Source organism: Equus przewalskii, chromosome 12 (genome assembly GCF_037783145.1).
Source record: "Equus przewalskii isolate Varuska chromosome 12, EquPr2, whole genome shotgun sequence".
NCBI classification, from domain to species: Eukaryota; Metazoa; Chordata; class Mammalia; order Perissodactyla; family Equidae; genus Equus; species Equus przewalskii.
In genome coordinates, this window is record NC_091842.1 from 33,282,138 (window position 1) to 33,302,533 (window position 20,396).

The 20,396-nt window shown below is 53.7% G+C and overlaps 1 protein-coding gene and 1 long non-coding RNA gene across 2 annotated transcripts in view; one reads left to right on the forward strand and one right to left on the reverse strand.

The window, feature by feature from the left end:
• Positions 1-19,552, forward strand: part of LOC103557151 (uncharacterized) — a 138,110-nt gene extending 118,558 nt beyond the window's left edge. Inside the window, exons 56-67 of the mRNA XM_070566749.1 lie at positions 157-341; positions 565-657; positions 824-1,025; positions 2,274-2,458; positions 2,542-2,639; positions 5,385-5,569; positions 7,163-7,368; positions 7,540-7,717; positions 8,524-8,633; positions 8,887-9,003; positions 9,148-9,289; positions 17,594-19,552. Of these exons, the coding sequence (XP_070422850.1) occupies positions 157-341; positions 565-657; positions 824-1,025; positions 2,274-2,458; positions 2,542-2,639; positions 5,385-5,569; positions 7,163-7,368; positions 7,540-7,717; positions 8,524-8,633; positions 8,887-9,003; positions 9,148-9,289; positions 17,594-17,598 (1,706 nt within the window). The 3' untranslated portion in view covers positions 17,599-19,552. The remainder of the gene's footprint in view (positions 1-156; positions 342-564; positions 658-823; positions 1,026-2,273; positions 2,459-2,541; positions 2,640-5,384; positions 5,570-7,162; positions 7,369-7,539; positions 7,718-8,523; positions 8,634-8,886; positions 9,004-9,147; positions 9,290-17,593) is intronic.
• Positions 7,707-18,005, reverse strand: LOC139074764 (uncharacterized). Its single transcript, XR_011524505.1, has 5 exons — positions 17,883-18,005; positions 17,572-17,791; positions 17,024-17,143; positions 9,447-9,567; positions 7,707-8,829 (listed from the first exon to the last, which is right to left on the reverse strand). It is a non-coding gene; the product is annotated as an uncharacterized lncRNA (long non-coding RNA).
• Positions 19,553-20,396: the final 844 nt, after the last annotated feature.

Genomic DNA, 20,396 nt, shown 5'->3' on the forward strand with positions numbered 1-20,396 from the left:
CGGGGGTCAGGACTTGGCAGCCTAGTTGGAGGCCCTCCAATGCTGTGGCCTGTGGGCAATAGGGAGCTACAGAAGGCTGTGGAGTGGAGGAGTGGGAGCAGCGGGGAGCATGTGGACGAGTCCTGGGTGCAACAGCAGGTCCCCTCCTGGCCCCAGGGAGCCAAGAAGAGAGCGTGGTGCTGCGGGCGTGTGCCCACAGGCGGGCGGCTGAGGCGGAGGCCCTGATCCAGGCCAGTGGGCAGCCCAGCCAGCCCCTGGGACACCTGAGCCTGCAGGCCGCCAACCAGAGCCTGCGCTTGAGTGCACGTGGCTGCCCGGGGACCCTGCTGGGCCGCGTGGAGGTGAGCGGGCTGGGGTAGGGGGCTACCCTTCTCTCTGGGCCAAGGCCCCAGCACCAGGAGCCCTGAACCCTTTGGGCCTAGCAGTGCCCCGAAACCCAGCGGCAGGCAGCCCCCGGCGTGGCAGGCATGTCCTTGGGCCCTGCTGCTGGCATCCAGAACCTTCCACCCGCGTCATTCCTGCGAGGCCCCACTGGAGCCCCGGCCTGTCCCTCTGTGTCCACAGTCCAGGGTTGCAGCTGTGGGGTCCCACCTGCAAGCCCAGCTGGAGGAGAAGCTGCGAGGCTTGGATGCCTATGTGAGAAGGTTCCAGCACCTGGTGGGTAGACTGTGTTGGGGTGTCAGGGGTGCTTGGGGGACCGGAGGGAGGAAGGGGGCTCTGGGCGGGGATGCCCCTCTGGCCCATCCTGGCGCCATGCTCACCAGGCAGGAGGGCCTGCTCTGTGCCCTAGACCCCCACTGATCCCGCCTCACTCCCCTGCCAGGTGCAGCCGGCGGGCGCCCTGGATGGTGTGGCAGGCCCCCTCCTGCAGCTGTCACAAGCGGGGCTGGGGGCCATGCAGGCGAGTGGCTGGGCGGTGGCCGCGCTGTGGGGCCGGAGCCGGGCCAGGGCGCTGGTGCCCCACGTGCTGCTGCACCTGCAGAGGCCACAGGCAGCGCTGGACCAGCTGCGGGAGGAGCTGGAACGTGAGTGCAGGAGCCGGGGCGCCACCCTGTGCCCAGACCCACGCCTGACCCTGGGGCCACCAAACCCGGGCCCTCACGCTGGCCTGGGTGCTGTCTCAGTCAGAAAGGCCACCTGCTCTCCCGTGGTCTGCAGCCCAACTTCATTTAGACCCCCCGCCTTATTTCTCATGGACCCACAGCCTTCATAGTCTTTCGGTCGGCTGTCTCCAATTTCGCAGGTCTCCAAGCTGATGTCCCTTATGCCTGTTGCCTTATTTCTTTGGAGACTGCTGCCCCAGTTCCTTCAGTCCCCGCCTGATTTCTGTTGGGGATACAGCTTTATTGCTGTGAGGCCCGCTGCTGTAGGACTCCAGGGCCTGTTTGTGGTTCTGTGACAAGCACCCGTGTGTCCGTGCCACTTGCGCACTTATGAGTTACTTCCGTCCTGGTGACTGAAGAGCTGCCGCCACCCCCAGCGCCCGCCTGGCGGTGCCGGGACCTCTGGCCTCCCCACTCCAGGAGCGCAGGGCTGACAGCCAGCCCGGCACCAGGCCGGGCATCCCTCTGACTGGCTGTGTTCTGTCACCCCTGCTGATGTCCCTGCGTCCGAGCCCCCTGGGCCACCCCAGGTCCGGCGACTCGCTGGGACTGACGGCCTCAGCACGTGCCATGCTCATCGCTGTGCTTTGTCACAGCGAAGGGAGAGAGCAGGGTCAGCCGAGGGGAGGGACCGGGGGAGGCGGAGGGAGACCAGCACAAGCTCAGTCCTCCCCGAGCCGGGGCACACGCACGCCCTCCACCCCCCAGCTTCGAATTGTGACCACACGTGTCAAGTGTAGTCTACCAGGGGGCTCTTCAGAGACCCCGACTCCAGGGTCTTCTGGGGGGCTGGTCTCGTAGGCAGCCTCTGCCTGGTGCACACAACCTTCCAGACCCCAGAAGGAGGTGGGCACGGCATAAACGGCACTGTTCGTGCAGTCTGGGCGCAGCGAGGCCCCCGCATCAGGTCTGGGAGCGCTGGGAACCCTCTTGAAATCCTGCTCCCAGACACCAGCCAAGGGCCGGCCTGTGTCCTTGCAGAGGGTGGGTCGCAGCCCCGCAGGCCGGGCTGACTCTGCTGCACGGTCTGTGGGGCCGTCTCCTCCTTCTGGGTAGTGGCCCTGTTTCCTGGAGCCCTCGGTCAGCGGGGGGCCTGGGATGTGGGCAGTGGCCTCCTGCCTGCAGCCGGGAGCCTGGAGGCCTCAGAGTCGGGGGTGGCTGCTGTTGCAGGGCCCCTGGCCACACTGAAGGACGCCTACCTGGAAGTGACGCTGCGGCCCCTGGACGAGGTGTGGCGGGAGCGGGCCGAGGAGGCGGGGCGGCGGCTGTGGGCCTGGGTGTCCGCGATGCCGGGGGCCTGGCGGCTGAGACCCAGCGAGGCAGCCCTGGAGGCCACGAGGGGCGCCCTGGAGCTGGTGAGGGGGGAGCGAGGGGGGGGACGGAGGCCCCCGGAGGCAGGGATGGCCCCGAGGGCACTCACCGCCTCGTCCCTCTCCAGGCCGCCCACCAGATGCAGTCATGGGCCGAAGCCACCTTGTCCCGGTCCCTGAGGAGGCTCTGCAGACCCTTGCTGGACCTGTACAGCTTCTCAGCCAGGTAGCTCGGGGCCCCCCGTGTCCCTGCCCCAGGCCGGGAACCAGGCTGGATGCGTTTCCCCCCCACCATCTCATTGACTCCTTACAAGAACCCCGCCACGCGGACGTTTCAATCTCCCTTTTACAGATGAAGAAACTGAGGCTCATTCTTCTCTGCACAGATATGTTACAAGCACTTTCTCTGAGCAGGCGCCGGTTTAGGTGCAGCTGTGAATGACACAGAGCCTTGCCCCCATGCAGGCCACCGTTTACGTGGGGACGGGCACTAATCACACTAACTAGGTTATCCACACCGGCGGTGGGCAGACCTTTCTGTAAAGGGCTGGGGGTAGCGTTCAGGCTTCGTAGACCCGGCGGTCTCACACGTATTCTCCGGTTTGGTTCCTTAATACTCCCTTCAACGTGCAAGAGCCATTCTAAGCTTGCAGGACGTCCCAAAACAGGACACAGGCCGGAGTTGGCCCGCAGACCATAGTTTACCAACTTTTCATCTGGTACGTTAGGTGGCAAAGCCTACAGAAAAAAATAAAGGGGGACAAGTGGGCTGAGGGGGCATTTTAAACACCGCAGCCCCGGTCGGCTTCCACGGGAAGGTAGCCTGTGAGCACGGGCTGGAAGGAGGGGCGGGAGCGAACAGTGTGGACCCCATGGGAGGAGAGTTCCAGACGGAGGGCACAGCTGGTGCAAAGGCCCGGGGGTGGAATGCGCCTGGCCGGCTTGGAGGGAACAAGAGGAAGGTGGCGGTGTCTGAGAGGTTATGGGGTTCCAGGTGGCCGGGGGTGCCTTGTGAGGACTTTGGCTTCTACTCTGAAATGGGAACACACAGGTTTTGAGCTGAGGAACGACGTGGCCTACGTTTCATCTAAAAATATCCCTCTGGCCCTGGTGTTGAGAATAGACTTGGGGCAGTGGAGAGAGGCAGGGAGGTCCAGGCAAGCTGGGAGTGGGGCTCCACGGAGCAGCGGTGGCCGTGGAGGGGTTGCGAGGTGTCAGATTCTGGATGGGTCAAGCTCAAGGCTGTAGGATTTACTGATGGATTATGTAGGTGGTGACAGAGAGGAACTGGGGATGACACCAAGTTTTTTGGCCTTGACAACTGGAAGGACGGACAGAGGGTCTGTTTATGGAGTGATGGGGGATGGCCGGGGTGGGGGGCATTGGGGCTTTGTTAGCTCCCTGTTGCTGCTGAAGCAAATTACCACAAATTCAGTGGCTTCAAACAACGCAGATTTATTTTCCTGTAGCTCTGGAGGTCAGAAACGGGTCTCAGTGGGCCAAAGTCATGGTGTGGGCAGGGCTGGTGTCCCCTGGAGGTTCTGGGGAGAATCCCTCTCCTGGCCTTTTCCAGCTGCTAGAAGCTGCCCGCATCCCTCGGCTCGTGGCCCCTTCCTCCGTCTGCACAGCCAGCAGCATAGCATCCTCTCTTCTCTGACTTTTGTCCTTGTTGCTTCTGTCTCAACTCTGAGCCTCCTGCCTCCCTCTCCTAAGGTCCCTTGTGACTAATTGGCCCTCAGATAATCCATCTCCAAATCCTTAGCTTAGTCACACCTGCAAAGTCCCTTTGGCCGTATAAGGGAAGGAAGGCGTCCGTTCCAGGGACCGGGATGTCTTTGGGGGCTGTTATCCAGCCTAGCGTGGTGGGCGTAGGGGCGGACAGGCGATCCTTTCTGGACACGTTGAGCTCACGAAGCCATCGGAACACCTGGCTGAAGATGCCGTGAGGCAGGTAACATTCTGAGGCTGAGCTGTAGGGCAGCCTGCGAGTTGTCAGAGAAGTCTCGGGCCCTGAAGGAGCGGCAGCGCCAGCCTCAGCGACAGGCCCGGGGCCTGGGGCACTCGCCCCCCTTCCCCTCACAGGCAGGAGGCCCTCTAGGGACAGTGGCTTGGAGTGGGGGGTTCCCTCCTCCCTCAGCCGGCAGCCTCACAGAGCATCGGGCCGGGGGAAGCTGGGGCTTGAAGCCAACTCTGTCTAGGGCCACCCTGGCTCGGCTCTCTGTGCCTCGGTTTCCCTCCTGCTAGGTGAGAGGTGACGTGTGGCGTTTCTGCCAAGCGGTGGGGGCTCACGCTGGCAGGGCTTTGGGTGCTGTCAGAACACAGGCTGACGAGGGTAGCTGTAGACCGGGCAGGCTTTGGCTCGGATGGAGAGTGGCATGCCAGTCAGGGCTGGTTGAAGAGGGAAGGGGTGACAGTGTGGGATCCCATCACCTGGATGTCTCAGCAAAGGGGCGCCCCTGGATGCTGGTGCCATGAAAGGTACTCAGGCCATTTCCTGCCCCAAACTACAGGTGCCCTGGGCTTCTTGGGGGCAGGAGTCTCCGGGCCTCCCCCACCAGCCCACCGACACGGAAGATATGAGTATTTCCTGTCCCCCTACAACCCCAGGATGGCCTGAGTTCTCGGCTCCCTCAGATCCCACGAGGTTGACTTGACCCCCGTCCTCCATCCCGGGGAAGTTCAGGAGTCCACCAAGGGGAGAACTCCCCAGACCTCCCGCTCCACGTTCTCTTTGGCTCTGACCTCCCGTTTTGGCCGACACTCTGACCGCCCTGACAGTCCCACCTCCTGGAGGCCCCGTGTGGGCCCCACCCCCATCCTGGTCCCAGGCCCCTGGCTCGAGATCAGAACCTGAACCTGCGTCCTTCACACATGACAGCTGCTCCCACCCCCGGCCTCCCTGCCGGCCCTCTGCTCCCCCGCCTCATCCTGCCATCTCCCCAAACAAAACCAGCTCCCTCCCTCCCTCCAGGAACCACTCGCTGGTGGTGACCCTGCCGCTGCTGCCCGCAGGGGACGAGCCCCTGGACGTGGCCCGAGTGACCAGCTACCTGGTGGAGGAGAAGCTGCTGCGGCCGCTCCGAGAGCTGTACCAGGTCAACGTGCTGGCCGAGTACTACCGGCTCCAAGGCCGCCTGCTGGACGGCCCCCCTGGATGTGAGTCCTGCGCCACGCTCCTCCCCGGGGACCCCTTTGCCCTTGGGATGTGACAGCAGGACCTTGCAAGGGCAGATGGAGAGTGGACCTGCTCCCGAGAGGCACGGGGAGCCCTAGCATCGCCGTGCTGGCCCATCTGGTCCCAGGCTGAGCCCAGAGGTGACTGGTTGCCCAAGGTCACGGAGGACGAGGGCTGGGCCGCAGCTCTGGGCTTCTGTCCGGAAAAAAAGGGCCTGAGCCTGGGGTGTGGCAAGTGACTGAGGAATCCAGGCCAGCTCCCTTCCTGGAAACCTTGCTAGAGAAGCAAAAGGTGACCTCTGGTTGTAGCCGGAAGGCCGCTAATTGAGTCCAGACTCTGGGTCGGGCAGGGCGGCAGGGCGGGCTGCGCCAGGACCACACGTAGCTCCAGGGGCGGGAGCCCCTGGGGAGTCTGCATGTGGCTCACACCCAAGTGTGACCCTGGCGAGGCTTGTCACCTCTCTGGGCCTTGGTTTCCCCTCTGAAACGCAGAGGCAGCAAGGAGCCTTATTCATACGGGGAATAAGCGTGAGACTGTTAGCAGCCAGTTCCTTGGGGCCGAGGAGGGCCTTGAGCTAGTGAGCAGGCGTGGCCCCCTGGGCTTGGCCAGGACAGGCACGTCAGAGTCGGGTTCCTCTGACCACACGGGGACCCGCGGAGGCTCAGGCAGGGGGTGCCCCCCCCCCCCAAGAGTCAGTGGTACTTTCGCATCCAGGCGGCGGGGTGGTGTAGGAACGGCCTGGTCTGCATCCCATGCGTATATGACCTTGGGCTGGCCTGTGACCTTCAGCTCATAGTACCCCTAGCTTCTCTTCCCCCAGCCCAGGCCCACGGATGCCCCGTACCCACCCCTCAAGCCGCTGCTCAGGGACAGCACTGGCCTGATGGGTCAGAACCGTCCCCTTCTCAGGCTGTCCTCTGCCCACGGTGAGGAGGGCAGAGCGAGGCCCCGTGGATGGAGCCTTTGGCCACACTCTTTAATAGCTCCACGGAGATATGATTCACATACCACACAGTTCTCTCCTTTAAAGTGTCTGATTCAGTGCCTTTGAGTCTGTGCATGGAGGGGTGCACCCCCCACCACAGGCAGTTTTAGAACATTTTCACGACCCCAAGGAGGCGCCTTGAATCTCTCAGCCATCTGTATCCCCCGACCCTTGACGACCCCCAGTCTACTTTCTGCCGCTGTGGGTTTGCCTATCCCGGACACTCTGTATAAACAGAATCGTGTGGTCCCTTGTGGCAGCTTTTAACCCAGCAGAAGGTTTTCGAGGTGCGTGCCTGTTTCAGTCCTTGCTTCCTTTTGTTGCTGACTGGTATAGACTGCTCCCCTCGGGGCACCCCCAGAGCTCCAGTCGTCCTGAAGCCTGGGGTCCCCGGGGAGCTGGCTGCTGGGCCAGGGAGGAGGAGCTGTGGGTAGACCCCGTCTCCCCCTGGGCTGCCCATGAGGACAGAGGCCCCAGAGCAGGCTGAGCAGGCCCTGGCCATCCTGGGGTGCCCTGTGGGCTCAGGGGCCCCCACTGCAGCGGGCAGAGCTGGCCCTGCTCACTCCGTCTTCCGGCCTCTTCTCCCCAGACCACGCTGTGGTGGCCGGGGCCAGGTACATGGTGACCTTCGATGGCCGGGTGTGGGGTCTCGGCGCCCCCTGCGGTGGCCTGCTGCTGGCCAAGGACTTTGCTCGTAACACGTTCTCACTGACGCTGAGCCGGGTGGGCTCGGGGCTCATGTCCCTGTCCGTGAGGCTAAACCACACGACCCTCGTTCTCTACCCGCACCTGAAGGTGAGTGTGCATGGGGGGAGCCCAGCCACCAAGGGGGCAGGTGGCCCAGAGGGACGACACTTTCCTGCCTTGTGTCCTGTCCGTGTCCCTGTGCCCTGGGCCGCAGACCCCTCCCACCTGGTGTCCCACGGAGCCTGTCCCCGTCCTGCTCAGCCCCTGTCTGGCCCACAGACCTACAGGCTGTACGACTCCTCGCTGCCTGGGGAGAATTGTCCCAACCTTGATCTGCCTCCTGCCAAGATGAGGAGGGACGTCCCCAGGATCGAGCTGACCAGTGAGGATGGCGTCTCTGTCGCCTGTGACGTCCGAGCCGGCCTCTGCAGCCTGACTCTGGGCCTCTGGCAGCACGGTGGGTCTGGGCCCCGGCCTGGCAGCCTCCGCCCCGGTGGGGTGGGCCTCGCCTGGAAGGGCCTCTCCGGGCTGCACCACGGTCAGCTCCCAGGGCTGAGGCCGACGGGTCAGCCATGAGCAGCACCCCAGTGTCCTCGCGAGAGCCCCCGCTGTGGTGGGAGGGACTCCCTCGGCCGCTGCTGCTCCCTGGGGGCTCACGACCTCAGCGGGCGCGAGGAGAACAGCCAGAATGGTTCAGAGTGGGGAGGAGGTCAAAGGCCATCTGTCCCCGCTTTGGTCACGTCCAGTGCTGGCCTGGCCCCACTCCCGGGGCAGCGCAGCTCCATCCAGCTCCGCTTGTTGACTGCTGGTTCTAACGGCGTAATACACATGGGCCGCTGCTTCTCACGCGATGCTACCTGTCAGCTGTGGCACAGAGGACCTGACGGAGGGCGAGTGACTGGCTGGTGCTCCCAGGACTTGAGCCCAGGGCTCTCTGGCCCTGTGCTCTGCCCCCTCCCTGGGACATGCTGCTCAAGTGTGAAGGCCACTCTCCTGCTGCCCCCCTGCCCTTGTTCTGGTCGGGCAGCCCCAGAATGGCTCTCCCGTCATGCACTTGACCCCGACCACTGTGGACAGGGGGAGGCACAAAGGCCTTCCTTAGTCCCTTTCTGTCTCCTCTCCCTCTGATGAGGGTTTAGCACCAGGGCTGGTGTTACGGGGTCAGGCGTGGAGGGACGGGGTTCAGCCATCTCCCCCAACCCTGGCCAGCGGGCAGGTGGGAGACAGGCTCTCACGGCGTGGCCTGCCTCCCCTGCCCCACAGGCGTGTCCGCCGGCCTCCTGGGAACCAACGATAACGAGGCCGGCAATGAGCTGATGCTGCCCGACGGCACGGTGGCCGGCAGCCTGGAGGAGTTCATGCTCGCCTGGCAGGTGAGCCGTCGGCCTGTGCATCCCTGGGCTCTGTGCTTGGGGTGGAGGATGGAAACAGGAGTGGTCCGGGTGTGCCCCGGGGAGGGAAGCGTCCGTGTGGGCTGGCCGTGGACCTTAGCTGCACTTCCCGGCCAGCACGCTCTGCCGCTGCAGAGAACTCAGGCCAAGGGGCTGGTCGCCTCCTCCTGAGGCTGAGCTGCTGAAAGAAAAGAGGTCCGGGTGGGAGGCCTGAGTCCTGTGCTTGTCCCGCCAGGTGGGGGGCGACTGCAGGACCGTGGAGAAGACTCAGCAGGCCTGCCCCGGACAGAGTGCCCCCTGCCTGGCCTGCTTCCAGGACCCAGGCTCCAGCCTGGGGGACTGCTTCAGGGTGGTGAGTGTGGGGCAGGGCTGGACCCCCACGGAGGCCACTCAGCAGATGGACCCGGGGACTAAAGGAAGCCCTTGTCCCCATCTAGCCTGCGCCCCTCCTCCAGGCTGGGCCCCAGGGTCCAGTGACTGTGGCGCTGGGTTTCAGGTGGACCCCACACCATTCCTCAGCCTGTGCATCCGGGACGCCTGCGGCACCCAGGATCTCCAGCCCGCCTGCACCCTGGCGGCCGCCTACATCCACCTGTGTGCCCGGGCCTTTGTGCACCTCGCCCCGCTTCCGCAGTGTGGTAAGCTGCCCCAGCCAGCAGGCACTCTGCCCCCCCTCCCCGGGTGACCTCTGCCTTCCAGACCACTTCCTGTCCCTTAGCTCTACCCAGGGGACGAGCACCCACTTGTCATGAGCAATGAGCTGCGAGTCAAAGTTATGCGCAAAGGGGTACTTACTAAGAAAGAGAGGGGCCAGCCCGGTGGCGTAGTGGTTAAGTTCGTGCGTTCTGCTTCGGCAGCCCAGGATTCACGGGCTCAGATCCCAGGCACAGATCTACACACTGCTCATCAAGCCATGCTGTGGTGGCATCCCACATACAAAATAGAAGAAGATGGGCACAGATGTTAGTTCAGCAACAATCCTCCTCAAACAAAAAGAGGAAGATTGGCAACAGATGTTAGCTCAGGGCCACTCTTCCTCACCAAAAGAAAAAAAGAGAAAAAGAGGCCCAAAGACCCCCCCCCCAAGCCAGGTCTTGCAAACCTTGTGACCTCTGGCACAGGAGACAGTAGCTTTGGGAGGTCAGGCAGCTGTAGAGTCACCTCCTGAGAAAGTCTAACGTCAGGGGGTTGCATGCACACTCCTACAATGTCCAGAGACTCCTGGGGCACACGTGCAGTCAGGTTGTGTGTGATTCCCAGGGCTGAAGCCCCACCACACACAGAAGTCAGCAATGGCCAAGAGCGCCAGGAGTGGGCCCCTGTGACACTGTTCACGACACAGTGAGGTGGGCCTCATTCAGGGGGATTATGGCAATAGGGGCAGGGACCACTGCCCCAGGAGGGGAGAGAGATTGGGCTCAACTCTGGATACGGTGAGGACAAGTGGGCATTTACAGCCCAGGAGCAGGGCAGGGGGCAGGGGAGGGAAAATTACTAAGAGGAAACATCAGGGGCGGGGGGATTCCGGCTAAACCGACCTGGCAGGATTCTCGCTAGAGGTGGTCCAGGTGCTCAGACACCAGCAGGGGCGGAGCCCTGGCAGATGCTGAGGTCGTCCGTGATGGAGGAGAGGAGCTCTAGCCAAACTGACTCAGCAGGGTTCCTCTAAAATTGGACAATGTGGACACGAGCACGGAAGCCCGAAAGTCAGGGCCTGGCTGAGAAGACAGTTCTGAGAAAGCTTTCTCTAAGACCCCCAGATGCTAGAATTAGAGATGATGAAAGACATGAAAGAATAAACTGAAAAATGATGAGCATAATCCCAAAACGCATTTCCAGAAATGAAAAACATTCACTGAAATTTAAAACAGATTCAATGGCAGAAGAGAAAATTAATGAAATGGAAAATGTAAAAGAGGGAAGGTGAAATGAGAGAGCCCAATGTGTCTAATAGAAATTCAAGAATGAGAAGATAAAGACATTTGAGAGATGGGACTCCTCAGATTCAGGAAGCATGAGGTGTCCAAAATCGTATAATATGCCCATCTCAAGATACATCCAAGTGGAATCGCAGAAAAACCAAAGCGAAAGGTTCTAAAAGCCACCAAAGAGGATGGAAGAGGGGTGATGCTTCAAGGAACAAGAAGATAATCTGTCTCCCACCAGCAGTGACAGAGGAATAAACCTTTAAAGTGTTAGGAGAAAATAATTCTCAAGTTAGATTTTATGCCCAGTTCAACTACTGTTTAAGATTAAAGATGAAATAAATTCTCAGCACTGAACTATCTGAAAATGCCTTTACCACTAATGACACACACAAGGGAACACAGCCATGCACAGTCACTCCCGTGCCATGTGTGGCTGCTTTTGTGTTACAATCGCTGAGCAGAGTGTTTGCTATGGAAAAAGTTGGCTGATCCCTGGTGTAAACCAAGGAAAGAAGAAGGAAGAAATCAAGTGAAATAGGAAAGAAATAAACAAGAGAAATGATCAAGAGAAAAAAAAGAGACAAACCGGGGCCAGCCCGGTGGCGCAGCAGTTAAGTTTGCACGTTCCGCTTCTTGGCAGCCCAGGGTTCACCGGTTGGGATCCCGGGTGTGGACATGGCACCGCTTAGCACGCCATGCTGTGGTAGGCATCCCACATATAAAGTAGAGGAAGATGGGCATGGATGTTAGCTCAGGGCCAGGCTTCCTCAGCAAAAAGAGGAGGATTGGCAGCAGTGAGCTCAGGGCTAATCTTCCTCAAAAAAAAAAAAAAAAAAAAAGAGACAAACCGTACTAGGAACGAGCAAGGAGTCAAAACTGCAGATCCAGTAGAGATTTCAAAAAGTCACTCAACAACTTTGCTGATAAATTTCAAAACCTACTTTAAATTATTTCCTGGAAAAATAGGATCTGCCCAAACTGATTTGAGAAAGAGTGTTGAACCTAAAGAATCTCACAGGTATTAAATCAACTGAATCTGTAGGATAAGATGTACCTCTGAAAGACAACAGGCACAGCTTAGGGAAGAGTTATTGGACAAGACACCAAAAGCATGATTCATAAAAGAATAAAAAGGTCAATAAACTGGACTTCATCAAAATTTTAAAATTTTGCTTTGTGAAACACAGTCTTAGAAGGGTAGATAGACAAAGTACAGACTGGGAGAGAATATTTGCAAATCGCGTATCTGGCAAAGAGCTCATATCTAGAAAATATAAAGAACTCTCAAAATTCAGCAGTAAATAAACAAATAGAAAATGGGCAAAACACATGGAGACATTTCACCCAAGGGACACATGGATGACAAGCACGTGAGAAACACGCTCGACAGTACTAGCAATTTGGGAAGCGAGATAGCATTGTTAAAATAAAGAACAATGACAACACCAAATGCCGGCAAGGACGCAGAGAAACGGGGTCTCTCAGATGCTGCCCGTGGGAATGTCAAATGGTTTAGCAGCTCTGGAAAATGGTTTGGCAGCTTCTTAAGAAGCTAAACATACACTTACCACTTGATCCAGCAATTGCATTCCTGGATGTTTATCCCACAGAAATTAAAACAATGGTAAAAGGGTCAATTCACCAAGAAGATGTAACAATTATAAATATATATGCACCAAACATCAGCGCTCCTAAAGAACTGAAGCGAACCTTGATGCAATTGAAGGGAGAAAAAGACAGCTCTGCAACAATAGGAGGAGACATCATCGCCCTCCCCCAGCTCTCAGTAATGGATGGAACAACCAGAGAGAAGATCAATAAGGAAATAGAGAACTTAAATGACACTATAGACCAACTAGACCTAACAGATGCATACAGAACACTCTACCCAACAGCAGTAGGATATACATTTTTCTCAAGTGCACACAGAATATTCTCCATAATAGACCATATGTTAGACCACAAAGCAAGTCTTTTTTTTTTTTTTTTAAAGATTGGCACCTGAGCTAACATCTGTTGCCAATCTTCTTTTTTTTTTTTCTTTTCTTTCTCCCCAAAGCCGCCCAGTACATGGTTTTATATTCTAGTTGTGAGTGCCTCTAGTTGTGGCATGTGGGACGCCACCTCAGCATGGCCTGAGGAGCGGTGCCTTGTCTGTCCCCAGGATCCAAACCGGCAAAACCCTGGGCTGCTAAAGCGGAGCTTGTGAACTTAACCACTCAGCCACAGGGCTGCCCCAAAACAAGTCTTAATAAATTTTTAAAAACTGAAATCATACAAATTATCTTTTCCAGTCGTGATAGAAAGAAACTAGAAGTCAACAGCAAAAGGAAAACTGGGGGGAAAAATCACAAATTGTGCAGAATTAAACAACACATTTTAAAACAATCCATGGGTCAAAGAAATCACAAAGTAAATTAGAAAATACCTTGAGACAAATGGAAGAGAAAACACAACATACCAAAAGTATAGGATGTAGAGAAAGCAATGCTAAGAAAAAAAATTGTAGCTGTAAATGCTTACATTTAAAAAGAAGAAAGATCTCAAATCAACAACCTAGCTTTACACCTTAAGGAAACAGAAAAAGAGCAAACTAAACCCAAAGCTAGTGGAAAGAAGGAAGGAAATCATAAAGATTAGAGCAGAGATAAATGAAATAGAGAATAGAAAAATGAGAGAAAAAAACGAAACCAGAAGTTGGTTTCTTGATAAGATCAACAAAATTGACAAACTTTTAGCTAGATTGACCAATTAAAAACAAGAGAGAGAAGACACAAATAACTGAAATAAAAAAAAGGAAATCGGGGACATTACAAGTGCTTTTGCAGAAATAAAAAGGATTATAAAAAAAAATACCATGAACGATTTATGACAACAAATTGAACAGTCTAGATGAAATAGATAAAATTCCTCGAAACATAACCTGCCAAGATTGAATCATGAAGAAATATCAATCTGAACAGACCTATAACTAGCAAGAAGGTTGAATTGGTAATCAACAACCTCCCAAGAAAGAAAAGCCTACGAGCAGATGGCTTCACTAGTGAATTCCACCACGCACTTAAAGAATTGAAACCAATCCTTCTCAAACTCTTACCAAAAAATTGAAGAAGAAGGAACACTTGCAAATCCATTTTGAGACCAGCATCACCCAGCTACCAAAGCCAGACAATGACACTTCAAGAAAGGAAAACTACAGAACAGTATCCATGGTGAATATAGATGCAAAATTCCTCAACAAAATACTAGCAAACAGAATTCAAGGACACGTTAAAAGGATTATACACCACAACCAAGGGGGATTTATTCCTGAAATGCAAGGATGGTTCAACAGGAAAATCAATGCATGTAATACACCACATTAATAGAATGAAGGACAAAAACCACACAATCATCTCAATTGCTGTGGAGAAAGCATTTGACAAAATTCATCACCCTTTCATGATAAAAACACTCAACAAACTAAGAATAGAAGGAAACTACCTCAACATAATAAAGGTCATATACAACAAGTCCACAGATAACAGCATATTCAATGGTGAAAGACTGAAGTCTTTCTTCTAAGATAGGGAACAAGACAAAGATGCCTGATTTTGCCAGTTCTGTTTAATATAGTACTGTAAGTTCCAGCCAGGGCAGTTAGGCAAGAAAAGGAAATAAAAGGCATCCAAATTGGAAGAAAAGAAGAAAAGTTATCTCTTCCTCAAATGACATCATCTTATATGTAGAAAACCCTAAAGACCCCACAAAAAACTCATTCCAACTAATAAACAAATTTGGCAAAGTTGCAGGATACAAAATCAACACACAAAAATCAGTTGCATTTCTACACGCTAACAATGAACCATCTGAAAAGGAAATTAAAATACTTGGGAATAAACTTAACCAAGGAGGCCAAGGACTTGTACAATGAAAACTACAAAACATGGCTGAAAGAAATGAAAGAAGATACAAATAAATGGAAAGACATCCCATGTTTATGGATTCGAAGACAATATCATTAAGATGTCAATACTGCCTAAAGTGACCCACAGATTCAAAGCAATGCTTATGACAATCGCAATGACGCTTTTGCCAAAATTTTAAAAATCCATCTTAAAATTCATATAGGAACTCGGATGACCCCCAAATAGCCAAAACAATCTTGAAAAAGAACAAAGTTGGAGATCTAACACTTCGTGATTTCAAAACGTATAACAAAACTGCAGTAATCAAAGCAACGTGGTACCGGCATAAAGATAGACACATAGTCCAGTGGAATAGAACAGAGAACCCAGAAATAAACCCTTGCGTATGTAGTCAAATGATTTTTGAGAAGGGCATCAAGACTCAATGGAGAAAGTACAGTCTTTTCATCAAACGGTGCTGGGAAAAATGGATGTCTACATGCAAAAGAATGAAGTTGGACCCCTACCTTATACCATATACAAAAATGAACTCAAAATGGATCAAAGACCTAAGCATAAAAACTAAAACAATAAAACCCGTAGAGGTAAGCATAGGGGGAAAGCTTCATGACGTTGGATTTGGCAATGATTTCTTAGATATGACACCAAAGGCACAGACAACAAAGGAAAAAATAGGCAAACGAGACTTCATCAAAATTTGAAACTCTGTGCATGAAATGACACAATCAACAGAGTATAAAGGCAACCTGTGGAATGGGAGAGAGTATTTGCAAGTCATTTCTGATAAGGGGTTAATATCCAGAATATATGAAGAACTCCTACAACTCAACAACAACAAAAACACAACCTGAGTAAAAAATGGTCAAAGGACTTGAATAGACATTTCTCCAAAGACGATGTACCAGTGGGCAACAAGCACATGAGGACATGCTCAACATCACTAGTCATTAGGGAAGTGGGACTCAAAACCACAAGGAGATGCCACCTCACATCCATGAGGAAGGCTACTATCAAAAACTTAGGAAATAGTAAGTGTTAGCAAGGATGGGGAGAATTTGGAACTATTGTGCACCGTTGATAGAAATATAAAATGGTGCAGACACTATGGAAAACAGTATGGTAGTCCTTCAAGAAATTAAGAATGAAATGACCATATGATCCAGCAATTCTCCTTCTGGGAATATATCCAAAAGAATTGAAAGCCAAAGTCTCAAAGAGATGTTTATACAGCTGTGTTCATAGCGGTGTTAGTCACAATAGCCCAAAGGTGGAAGCAACCCAAGTGTCTGTGGACAGATGAATGGATAAAGAAAATGTGGTACGTACATACAAGGGAATGTTGTTCAGCCTCACAAAGGAAGGACATTCTGACACCTGCTACAACATGGATGAACCTGAAGGGCGTAATGCTAACTGGGATAAGCCAGTCACAAAGAGACAAATACTGCACGATCCCACTCATCTGAGGCACCCAGAATAGTCCAATTCACAGAGACAGAAAGTAGAAGGGTGGTTGCCATGGGCTGGGGAGGGGAGGATGGGGGGTTGTTTTTTAATGGGGGCAGAGTTTCAGTTTTGCAAGATGAAAAAGAGTTCTGGAGGTGGTTCACAACGATGCGAGTGTCCGTAATACCACTGAACTATGCACTTGTAAATGGTTAAGCTAGTAGATTTTACGTGAGGTGTATTTTACCACCAACGTTTTTTTCATTACAAAACGTTTTCAGAGCGCCTGCTCCATGCGAGGCATGGGGATACAACAGTGAACCCTGTCCTTACAAACACTGTCATTGTAAGAACGAACACACTTAGGAGCCAGTCCTGATGGCCTAGTGGTTGAAGTTCGCCTTGCTTCCCTTCAGCAGCAGAACCTGGGTGCAGAACCACACCACTCGTCTGTCAGTAGCCATGCTGTGGAAGTGGCTCACACGGAAGAACCAGAAGAACTTACAACTATGTACTGGGGCTTTGAGGGGGAAAAAGGAAGAAAAGAGGAAGATTGGCAACAGATGTTAGCTTAGGGCAAATCTTCCCTTAAAAAACAAAAACAAGAAACAAACACACTTAAGGAGACAGAATTCTAAGAGCAAGAAACGGTACATACAATAGACCCAAACCCACAGGAATTCAAAACTGGGTTTATCTGACACAGACTGAAAATTTTGGCCGGGAACTAGAAACTATTAAAAGCATAATATATCTAAAAAGAACCAAAAATAAAATCTCAATAGATGACAGAAAAGGCATTTAATAAAATTCTCCAATACTCATACTTTACTTTTGAAAATTCTCCTAGCAAATGGGGGACAAGAGGGACCTTCCTTGACCTGATAGCGTGAGGAGTTCGGGGTACGGCCTTGAACATCACGCACGGTGGTGAAAAATCTGAACGTTCCCTTTAAAGTCGGTGACAAGATAAAGACACTCTCTGTCTGTGCTTCCATTGCCCATTGTATTAGGATCCTGTCCCACTCAGGAAGACCAGAGAAAGAGGTAAAGCACAGAGATTGGAAAGCAAGACGCTGGTAAAACTCACCTGCCAATGGCAACCACCCTAGAGAGGGCACAGGGGCTCTGCCCAGATCTGTGACCCCTAAGTTGACGAGATCTGCGCTTCTGTGGGACCCAGAGATCCAGGGGCTGAGGTGGACTCTTTCTGAAAGTGGAAAGAAATCATTCAGGGGTCACCAAATGTTCTAGAACCATCCTCACGCCCCTGCTGCTTTTGTGGCCTGGATACCCTCTCTTCACCCTCAGGATTCAGTTCAGGCATCGCTTCCAGACTTCCCTGCACCGCCTCCCCCAGTTGGGGTTCAGTGCGTCCTCTGTCCTCCCAAAGCATCTTGTGCCGAGGTTCAGCCCTTCCCCTCCGCTGGGAACCCCTGATGGGGGGACCATGCCCGGGTTCTGTCTCCCAGGTGTAGGGACCCGTCTAACCCTAACCTGCTGCCTTTCCAAAGAGGGGGATGTCCTTTGGATGAGGGCCGCTCTTGGCCTGACAGTGCTGGGCCTGCAGAGTGCCAGGGATGTAATGGGGCCTCCAGCGCGATTCCAGGAAACAGGGGGCCCACGGCACAGCCTTACCTCTCTTCTCTTTTCTTCCCAGTTTGAGATTTTCCTTAAGCCGGCACCAGGCTGCCAAGATTTCAAAGTCCTTCACCTTCTACCACAAGCCCAGCTCCGCAGCAAGGTCAAGATTCTTGGCCAGGACGGAACAACCAGCACGAGACGCCGGGGGGCTCAGAGAAGAGGGTGCTGGCTCCAGATACCGGAAGGGGCAGTTTGCCAATGCTTCAGAATGCTTCTGGGGACAAGAAAGACCACAGCTGGTCTGGATAATTCTCCACCTTCCTCAACACCTATCATCTAGGAGACAGCCTGGCCGCTGGACCCACCTCTGGGCGGGGCCTCCAGTCTGGCCACTGTCCTTGTCCTGGCTGTTTCTCACTTGCTCAGCTGAGGCCTCCGTGGTGTGAGCCGGGCTGCCCCCGGGGTCTCCCTAGCTTCCTCTGCCCTCCGCAGGGGTCTCCCCTGAGGCGTGAGGTTCCTTGAGGCGGGCTGATGGCCCCAGATCCTTCATCACAAGCCCAGTTGGGGAGCTTCCCTCTTTGGGGTCGCTACTGAATCTGGAACGGAACATTCCGGGGGGTGTTTGAAAAGCCCACCTTCCTGAAGGGCCGGTCTCCACAGACACATGCCGTGGGCACTGGGCACTCAGGCCCCGAGGAGACGGCGCTCCAAGTCGTTCTTTCTTTGGGTGGCAGGCTTGTCCCTTGAATGTTCAACGGAAAAATAAGGCTGGCGGAATCCACGAACTCATCCATTGGGTGGCTGGGGCTGACCATCCGCTGGAGAACCAGGAGGCTAGGGGGCTGGGAAACCTGCCCACCCGCAGGGGGCCCCCTCTACACCCAGTCCCGGGGTCCAGATTCTAGAGCAGAGGGCGAAGTGTCAGCCACAAGGACGGGGGCAAGCAGAAGGCCAGACGCAGTCGTCCGCCCACCCCCCACGTAAACCCCTGGCATGCAGCAGGTGCTTAATAAAGTTTAGAAGAGGGACATCTAGAGAGTTCTAGAGTCTTGAGAAGATGGAGGGTATGGGGACGGGGAGCTGGTCCTGCACATTCCCACCTCTGGAGGGAAAAGGGTCAGGAGGAGGGTTCTCGTTAATTGAGCGAGGGCCATGGTGTCACGGGTTACAACCCAGAGAGCCCGGAATCCAGGCCCTGTTCTTTGAAAGACACTTGACCTTTTCTTAGTCCTTTTAATAGCCCAACGAGGAAGGGATGGCCCCATGTAATGGAAGAAGCAGTAGGCTCAGAGAGCCCAGGGCACTCACCCAAGGTCACACTGCCAGCAGACGGCCAGGCCGGCACTGAGCAGGGCATGGGCCTCCAAGGCTGCCCGACCTCAGTCATCCACCTTCCACTTTCCCAGTAGCTTTGTGCCGTGTCATCCGCCCTTTAAGAAAGAGTCTGGTGAACTTCAGCCCTGCCCCAAGCCGTAATATGTAGTGCTTGTTCATTTTTTCCTCATACAACTTAAAACGCCCCAGAAGCCGTGTCACGCACCGTCAGAAATGTACCCACAACGGGGGGGAAGCGCTGTGCTGGGCCCTGTTGCCGGAGCTCAGCCCAGGAAGAGGGGAAAGGAGAGAGTTCACGATGGAAAGCAAGTCGCTGGAATTGGGGGGCAGAGGGGAGCCCTGAGCAGTTCAGTTTGATGCGCTCACAGTTTGCAACGATGCAACCGGTGGGTTTCTAAATCTGCTCAATGGATCAGTGATTTCCAGTCCAGAAACAAAACTGGCGACTTCCAGCCTGCCTCCCACGCTGTCCACCCCGCACTGACCAGGGACACGGCCGTGGGCTGGGCCCCGCAGAGACCCAGGGAAGGAGACACCCCTCCCCTGTCTCAAGGCAGACTTGTCAACATCAACGCCCCACACGTGTGCAGAATTTACAGAAAAACAGATGAGAGAAGAAAGGATTCCATTAGAAACACCTATAAATATTCATGTCTACAGCAGATAGAGAGCAAGTACAAATAAATTCTGAAAAAACGGAGTCTCTGTGAGATAATTTGTTAAAGGAGAGGAGGTGGGCAGTTTGAAAGAGGAAAAACACAACCGAGGAGGAGGCAGAAATTTTAACTTGACTGGTAATCTAACGGGAATGAAAATAACAATTATAACTTTACCTGTTACATTGCAAAATAGGGATTTAAATAATAATACCCAGAACTGGGGAGGCTGCGAGCCTCGAATTCTGTAAATGGCACTTTCAATGAGGACAACCTCCGTAGTGTGTTTTGAAAGTCTTAAAACCATTTATTCCTTTGATTTAATAAGCCCACTCCTGGGACCTTATTCAAAATGAGGGAGGGAAGGGAAATAGAAATGATTCCAAAAAATTTCAAAATAATTTCATTATTCAAAATGCTGAAAATTATGAACAACCAACAGGGAAATGGTTTTTTAAAGTTGTGGCATATTAATTGCATATGCTATCTTGAACTCATTTGTCAAAAAACAACACGAGGAAATGTATTCACATGGAAAAAAGATTAAGCTCCAAGTAGAGCAGAAGACTGCATAAAAATTTGCACCAAGAATAACTGTATATGGGGCCCGGCCTGGTGGCATAGTGGTTAAGTTCGCTCCTTCCGCTTCGGCGCCCAGGGTTTGTGGGTTCAGATCCCAGGCGTGGACCTACACATGAGTCATCAAGCCATGCTGTGGTGGCATCCCACATACAAAATAGAGGAAGATAGGCATGAATGTTAGCTCAGTGACAATCTTCCTCAGCAAAAAAAAAAAAAAAAAAAAAAAAAAAAGACTATATGGACCCAAACCTCGCAGGGAATCGAGGAAAATGGAAAAAGTTCCTATAGGAAGGGCGAGACATTGCA